Genomic DNA, 8,045 nt, shown 5'->3' with positions numbered 1-8,045 from the left:
CTGAACACAACTGTTAAATATTTTTATTGCCAATGTTTAAATTATAAGTATTTAGGATTATTAAATACACAAATACGCAACAACGTTATTCATGACATTAATTGGTTTTCAATAATATTAAGCATTCAGTGATACTTCCAGCGTGTAGCTAAGGCCTAATAAAGCCAATCCTGCTACGTTGTATAAATCATGGTTTCTAGGCAACACATTTTTAAACAATAAGTATCTAAACTAAATATTGCATCAAACACCTTTTCAGATTTTCATAAGAATATACAATCATCTCTATCGTTATTTAACAAGGTTTAGTATCTTAGTATAATGGCCGATGAACTAGAAAAAGTTCACCTACATTACGATGATATTAATAAAATCAGAGTTATTGATAGTACAGTTCTTAAAGAAACCGAAGATTTGAAGAATTCATGCAAGGATTATGACACAAGTACATATTTCTAGTATCCCTAAGTTCGCAGCAAGAGGAATTTATATACTTGTATATATTTGTTAACGTTACACATTTACTTACAGGAATGAGAATATTTACGGTCTTTTAAAATTTATTTAGATCATGAAACTCAAAAACCTACAGGGCGAATATTGTAATCAACTAAAACCTTTTGTGCAGGGTTAAAAGAAACTCCGATCTCTATAATAGTTAGAGCGCATATTTTTAATCCTATAATTCATCTGTTAAATCTTTGCCATTGAAAATGAGGAGTCGCATTTTAAATAATAAAAGTGGTTACACGAAAGAAATGGTAAAAACGCTGTAATTTTACAGCAAAACTATAAGAGTTTCTAGAGATTACCCACAAAAACATTATTCTACAATCATGTATTCATAATAGCACTTTTAACAAATAATGTGAATGTTTAGTTATCAAGAAATATTTTTACAGAAGTACAAGACTTCGGGAATATAATTACTTCTTTACTAAATATGTTGAAGGAGCTTGGTGATAATGTTGAGAGGCAAAAAATGGCTGCAATAGGAGCTACAAATCTTCTTAAATCTATTGCAAAAGATAGAGAAAGTGAGCAAGCAAAACTACAAGTAAGAATCAATCACTTCCTCTTCAATGTCGTTATTGTTATCACACATAGAATTTTAATATTTGTATGCTTTCAGTCAGAAATAAATGATAAATCTATGATTTTGGAACAGCTGGACTCGGAGTATGATGCCCTTCAAATCTTAGAAGCTACTCAGACAGAAACAATTGAATATCTGACACAACTTAGATAAATCTGCATCTGCATCTCACACAACTTTGGAATATTTAGTTCTAACACTTAAATCACTTACATTTGTCGTTGAATAAGTAATACAAATATTTGGTCTGTAAAAATGTATTTTTTATTTTTTTAATTGATTCACACATGAAAGAACAGCCTGTAGACCAAACTGCTGCTTGTTGATTTATAAATGTCTGTTCAATTGTCTGTTTATTTTTTTTTGTTTAAGTGATAAGTCCAAAAATGTTTGGTTTTTCCTTAATATAATCATAATTAAAAAAATATGACTACTTATGCAATTACAGAGTAACATATATAAATAATTACTGAATTAAAAATATACTTTCACTCCCTTGATTCACAACATTTTATTTTAGAATAATAATAATGTAGGAACATGCCAATAACAATGTCACAATTGTTGTAACAAACACCTAAAAAGTAGTCTTGAAACAAAGTTATTAGAATTTAATGACAATAGTGTGGTCATACTTACAACTAATGTTTTCTTTCATAAAATGTACTAATAGGTGCCAGTTAAAACAACAGTAGCTCGATTGATAATTTATTATTTTCTTTCATAATTTTACTGAAATTTTAATATTTTTTTTATTTGTAAGTAGCAATTTTTGTATTTGTAATTATAGTATTAATTTAAATTAGCCCAGTTTGTGCCTTACCCGACAAACAAGAAAACAAAACTTGATATTCATAGTCCTTCTTTAACTCAAAAATAAATCTTATAACTAACACCATTACTTAATTTCTTATAGTCTATCATCATTAAGTCAGTTCTATAATATTTTATTACTCAAGCTGTTTTAGTCTTCCACTGGTATCAAATATTTTAAAAAAGTACAATAATAACAGTCAATTGTCTTTTACAAAATATTAAGCACAGTATTCACTATAAATTAAAGTTTATTTTCCAATGGCCAATTCAAAAAGTAAAATAAGAAATGTCATAAATAGATACATATAATTAAACTAAAGATATAACTCATGATATTCACGCAAGATCGATAAACGAATGAATGAAAAATTTATGAATTGATTTTATTACCAGGTGAGCGTCAACATTTTTTTTAAGAAAATCAATTCAATATTATAAAATTTAGAATATTTAAAAAATCATGATTGAATGTAAAGCACACAGAATATTCAAGAAACATATTGTACCTTCAGTGAAATAATGGAAAAAAAATAATAATATTGTTCTTAACTGCTTAATAACAAGAAAAACTATTTCTTCCAATTTAGTAGAAAGTTAAGAGTACCTGTTTGTTAAAACTACAGTAGCAAATCATAGCAATGTCTCTAACATTATACTATACTCTGTGTAGCTTGAACACTGTATACTTAAGTCAAATCGTAAGTTCTAAACACTCGAAGTCACTACTGAACTTGATAAAGGATCATCAATTTTTTGCCTCTTTGTTTCCTGTTGGTCATCACTTTCGTCAGCAGTGCGTTTTTTCGAGCCCTCAACATTATTCGTATATTGTCCTACGTCCGCGACAACGCCATCTTTAAATCGCACTATAATAGCAGTCATGTTGTCACATCCTGTTCCATCTCCTATTGTACTTGGTGCCAAACAGTGATCAAACATCTAAAAAGAACATTATTTTTCTATTAAAGGATTTATATTAATCAATAACTATTTGCAGTGCAAAATATAGCAGAGCTATTAGCAAATTGCAAAGAATGCGTAAATCTAAGGCTTTTTATCGTTATTCCTTCTTCAATTGAAATAGGCTAGATTGCTTTGTCAACCCTACAGTGTGTGCAGAATTTCTGGTTTCAATTTGCAATTACAATATTTGATTTACACACCATAACTAAACTAGTGAAGTTAAATATAAGCTTGTAAACATGAGTCAATATGGTTAAAAAGTAACTGTAGGCATGCTATTTAAGTATTTGAACCAAAAAATATTTTTTCATATCATTAAGCAAGGATAGGAATCTTAAACAAATGTTAAGCATTTACAAACCTCCTCACAAATTTGCGATAGCCTCTCTCTACCTTCTGCCAATCTGGGAAGGATAAAGTTGCAAACATCTTGACTAGACATATAGTTCCAGATCCCATCACAAGCTAATACCATAAACTGATCTTTTGTAGATTCAATTGTTAATGTTTTCACATCTGGTAATGCTGTAATCATTTGCTCTTTAGCATCCAAGTCTTTGTTCTGTTTGTAAGAATGATCACCAATTGCTCGTGACAAATTTAGTCCACCATTGATGCGTCCATCATTTGATACCTTGCCACCTGCTTTTGTGATCCTGTCTAACTCTGGTGTATCCTCTGGTTTGTGGTCTACTGACATGTCAATAGCTTTGCCTTCTCGACATATTATGCAACGGGAGTCACCAGCATTTGCCACATATAATTCATTGCCTATAAAAAAAAATATTGGTCAACCCACTTTGGTGTCTTACATGTATGTAACTGTGGATTATTTTTAAGCATGTAATATATAAATAATCTTGTATAGAGCTTGCTATAAAAAATACCTCTTAGAAGAGCTACAACTGCTGTGCAACCACTGTCATTTCCAGGTTCTTCTGCCATACTGAAGTCCCCTTCTTCATCACTTGATTCAGCTTCATATTCTTCTTCTTCGTCTTCTTCTTCTGGTTCACCTCCAAAAGTAATATTATTTCAAAAAAGCAATTGAATAATAATTAAGTTTTTAGAGTAGCTTAACTATGTAATTAATGTACCATAATCAAAATTTTAAAGTTAATTCATACAGATAATTAGATGAAAAGTATAATACTTAATATAAAAGACAAGAAGATAGTTTGTTTTAAATATTAAATTATTCCAACAGCTAAATAATCAAGTTATATTTTATTTTTCATTAAACAATTCTTACACTTACTGTCATTAGAAGACTCTTCCACACCATTAACATTTTCTTCATCGGAGGAATTCACTTCTCCACCCTCAAAGTTTTCATCATTTGAATCACTTTCATCATCATCATCATCATCTGCAGGGGCTTGTCTCAATAGTGTTTCATATACAGCTGCAGCAGCTCTTCGCAGTTTCGCTTTCTTTGGCCTTTCAGGAGTTGCTTTGTTTGAACTCGATACAGATGAAGCCTTATCTAAACAAAGACAATATATGTGATGCAAAATTAAACAGGATGCATATCAATTTCAAATATAAAATTTATATTTAATCATTGATCTAGATAATATTCTATTAATTAGAGAAAGAGTCATATGCCAAGACATGGTCATATATAATCTAAAAAATTTGTGTCATTTAATCAAAGTTTATGGTAAAATTACCTTTAGCTGAATCAGATTTTACGGGAGTTGTTGATCCATTTGATGAACTGATGTTATTTTCTACATCAACCTTGGAATTAGTAACCTCTCCATTACACACTTCCGATATGGCATCATTATCAGATTTCTTGGAATCTGCACTTTGTTCTGGCTGAGTGCAGTTTTCTCCAGAACTATCCGGTGTATTAGATGTTTTATCTAATTCCATAGCTACAGTTTTATCAACATTGTCATTTTGATCACTAGTGGACACCTACACAAAAGTATTGTCATTTTATAAACCATATAAAAAAAAATTATTTTAATCAGAATAGACTCAATAATCTATGATACTCACTTCACCATTGACTTCTTTGTCATCATTAGAATTTGTTGAAGAAACTCCACCAGTGTCATCATCAGTTTTTTTTGTTTCCTCTGCTGAAGATAAGCCATTTCTACTTGATGTAGCCTCATCAACATTCTGCTCAGAGCTTGATTCTGCTACTTCTACTAATTCCAAACTTGAACTAGAAGCTCCAGCACCTTAGACAAATTAGTAAAATAAAGTAGCTGTTGTTACAAATTAATATTAAAAATATGTTCCTCACTTTAATAGTCTATTTCAATCAATGAAAAAAGAGATATAACCACATCTGCATGCAAAAATGTTTTCACGAAACCTAACCTAATATAGATTATTCAAGATCTCCTAATGTTTTCAATGTCAATGTTTAGTACTATAATGTGTACAACCAGATTTTAAATTTTACCTAAATAATTATACACTACTAATTCTAATTTAACAAAAAACTCTAGGAGCCTATAATGTTGTATAACAATAAGTTTTACTTTAATATTAAAAGTTTTAATTTAAGGTACAATAGTTTTAAATCATTTGGCTAGTCTTATAAAAAAAACAGATTTGTGTGTTTACCTGAACCTCCTGGTTCCTCATTATTTTTCTTGGCACGTAGGCAAGGTGACAGTGGTGTAGCTGTATCACCTAGTCTTGCTCGGTGCAAAGATGTCAGTTTGTTTTCATACTTAGCCAGAACTTCCTAAATAAATAAAAACATACATTTTCATATTATTTTTGAAAACAAAAATAAAATGTTCTTTTCATTTGTGGTATGTTCAGTAATTCTTTATTATCAAGTATACTGTTTAAAACAATAATAATTATTCATCGTTATTATATACTTCACAACAACATGGACAAAATTGCCATCTTAGCCTAAGAGAATAGCATTTAAAATAAAAAATGAGCAATTCTTGGATTTGGCTGTGATGTATTTGAAATATTTTAATTCATACCTGTAATGGCAGTTTTGCTTCCTTGTACAGGTTACTAATGTTTTCATCTTCTGACTCATCATTGTCACTAGGCCCTGGAGGATTAATTTCACCTATACAATAAAATATAGTTACAAATAAGCTTAACAATGCATTATCCATTCAAGACTAATCTAGTAATGTGATATTGAGACGAACATACCTGCCAGTTCTTTTAATATATCCATAACCTCTTTTGTGGCAATACTTGCATCAAATCCAAGAAATGCATCTGTCAAAGCTTTAACCATGTCCCCATTTTTATATGCCTCTATGTTCTTAATAAAATTTGGTAAATTTTGTGAACAATATGTAGCTACTTCGGCGCCCCCGTGGCCATCATATACAGCAAACATTGATGTGTTCTCGTCAAAATCCAAAATTGTGTTGTGTGCATCCTAAAAGCACAAAATATTATCTTAACCAAGTCTTTACAAATGAAATATTGAAACATTCTGCAAACAAGCGGAGACCTAATACCTTTAAATGTTAACGATATGAAACGGTACTACCTAAATAAATATCATACGCTTAATACAACAACGATTCGACGTTCTATCTACGGATGCACAAGAATAATCAAAAATAATTTTCGTCAATAGGTTCTAAGCAGTGAGTTTTTAGCAATGACAAGAGCAACTAGATTCAGTATAATTACTAATGACTATCGAAACACTATCTTACCTCTTGGTTGACACGCCAACCCTGCATGGAGCTTGCACCGCATTCCAGTTTATCGTTTGCTTCATCACTAGACATCTTTTCAGTAACTGGTTCTGATAAATAGGCACCCATTTTGCCAAGTTATTGCATGAAATAAATTATTGGTTCCTATTGTAATGCAACTGACGCGCGAACTTCTATAAAAATTGTGCAGGCGGCAACTCGGCAAGCCTAACCTGACATACAGATAATTAATATTTTATTTTTTGCTTTCTTGTAAATTGCTTATTTGTTGCCAGTCATCTAAAATTGACAATATAATTTGCAAAATTCAGAATACTCTAAAAACACAATTAGTGTTACTGTCACTATATTTTACTGTACTTTTATCTTTATTTTTGCTAATTCTTTCCCTGACATATTTATAATCGTCAAATAATAAACCTTTTTTTTTAACAATGCCTTTTACTTTCGTTTTTCAATCTATGAGAGACATACTGCAATATCTCATTTTTAAAATACCTCAATAAAAGCCATAACCATTATGAGGTAGCAGGCAAAACAACCACAATGGTGCCTCACGTTCTCACAAAACAACCCAAGTAAAAAAAATATTTGAATCGCGCCTTATGCCACACATTACGAAGCTTCTTTATTCTTGCGTGATAGTGGTAGTTATCGCGTTAATACCTGTCTGGCTTGTTTACTGTACAGAGTGATTTTCCCTATCTCTTTCGCATTTTCAAAATTTACTGCTAGTGCTGTCAAATGAGAGGCATTAAAAAACGAATGAACATTTACTCCATGGTTACGATTTTTAGTCGAGGATTCCCCGTGTCTCATATTACTCAAAAAAGCCTAGTGCGTTGCATAATTAATTGTTTGTTTGACACATATCTATCAGTAAGTGCAAATATTAAATCTTACATTTTAAAATCTTACTTTTATAAATAAGATAGAATATTTATAGTTTATTATAATTAAGTATTAGTATAAGAATAAATCGCGAATTAGCAAAACATTAAAAAGGCTTGTCATTAAAAAAAGTTAATATGCAATTTTTTTTTTGCGAAACAAGTTCACGTGATCGTGATGCCGGTAGAAAATCAGTAGACCAAAAAGTCAACGAATTAATGAAAGAAAGTAAAAGAATATCTAAGTCAATGAATAAGTATATAAAAGGCTAAGAAACTTCTAAAGTGACTAAAAGTGGCACGTTATCGCTATCATCAAACTGCAATAATTTTAACATAGGTGATATAATTTCGTCACCATCGTCAAAGGTGTCGCAACCACCACGATAATAATGTTGAATCTCCAGCTCCAACGCTACCGCCATTTCCACTATCAACCAAGATTACATATCCGAGTCTATATCTGCGATCAAAATTATCCAAGCTCCAGGTTGGCCCTGAACAATTATTACTGATGCAGACTAAACTAAGATTTTTACTAAGTAAGTAATAATAAGTAATAGAATACGAAATTGGGCCTAATTCAGGAGTGTGTGATGGAAAACG

At 30.8% G+C, this 8,045-nt stretch overlaps 2 protein-coding genes across 4 annotated transcripts; one reads left to right on the top strand and one right to left on the bottom strand.

Annotated features, from left to right (window-relative positions):
- The first annotated feature begins 24 nt into the window (after positions 1 to 24).
- Positions 25 to 1,444, top strand: LOC113399847 (intraflagellar transport protein 20 homolog). The gene is made up of 3 exons (XM_026639102.2): positions 25 to 445; positions 903 to 1,057; positions 1,133 to 1,444. Exons 1-3 carry the CDS (start codon positions 322 to 324, stop codon positions 1,247 to 1,249), a joined length of 396 nt encoding a protein of 131 aa, XP_026494887.1. The 5' UTR covers positions 25 to 321; the 3' UTR covers positions 1,250 to 1,444.
- LOC113399846 (uncharacterized) lies at positions 1,338 to 6,778 on the bottom strand. Of its 3 annotated transcripts, none has more exons than XM_026639097.2 (10): positions 6,547 to 6,778; positions 6,026 to 6,260; positions 5,845 to 5,936; positions 5,465 to 5,588; positions 4,886 to 5,073; positions 4,549 to 4,801; positions 4,134 to 4,361; positions 3,763 to 3,894; positions 3,237 to 3,646; positions 1,338 to 2,851 (listed from the first exon to the last, which is right to left on the bottom strand). In XM_026639097.2, the coding sequence occupies exons 1-10, from the start codon at positions 6,655 to 6,657 to the stop codon at positions 2,618 to 2,620; spliced, it is 2,007 nt and encodes a 668-aa protein (XP_026494882.2). In that variant the 5' UTR covers positions 6,658 to 6,778; the 3' UTR covers positions 1,338 to 2,617. The 3 variants fall into 3 exon arrangements, with proteins under 3 accessions (XP_026494882.2, XP_026494883.2, XP_026494884.2); XM_026639098.2 differs by having other exon boundaries at positions 3,763 to 3,891; XM_026639099.2 differs by having other exon boundaries at positions 5,845 to 5,918.
- Positions 6,779 to 8,045: the final 1,267 nt, after the last annotated feature.

The sequence above is a fragment of the Vanessa tameamea genome, chromosome 8 (genome assembly GCF_037043105.1).
Source record: "Vanessa tameamea isolate UH-Manoa-2023 chromosome 8, ilVanTame1 primary haplotype, whole genome shotgun sequence".
Lineage (NCBI taxonomy): Eukaryota > Metazoa > Arthropoda > Insecta > Lepidoptera > Nymphalidae > Vanessa > Vanessa tameamea.
The sequence above is the reverse complement of the archived record's forward strand: the minus strand, read 5'-3'. Positions and strand labels throughout refer to the sequence as shown.

Coding starts and splice junctions, on each gene's coding strand:
- LOC113399847 (XM_026639102.2), top strand. CDS start 322: ATGGCCGATGAACTAGAAAAAGTTCACCTACATTACGATGATATTAAT. Junction 446..902: donor ATGCAAGGATTATGACACAA/GTACATATTTCT, acceptor ATATTTTTACAG/AAGTACAAGACTTCGGGAAT. Junction 1,058..1,132: donor GTGAGCAAGCAAAACTACAA/GTAAGAATCAAT, acceptor GTATGCTTTCAG/TCAGAAATAAATGATAAATC.
- LOC113399846 (XM_026639097.2), bottom strand. CDS start 6,657: ATGGGTGCCTATTTATCAGAACCAGTTACTGAAAAGATGTCTAGTGAT. Junction 5,937..6,025: donor TATATTAAAAGAACTGGCAG/GTATGTTCGTCT, acceptor TTTATTGTATAG/GTGAAATTAATCCTCCAGGG. Junction 5,074..5,464: donor TGAGGAACCAGGAGGTTCAG/GTAAACACACAA, acceptor AATTTGTCTAAG/GTGCTGGAGCTTCTAGTTCA.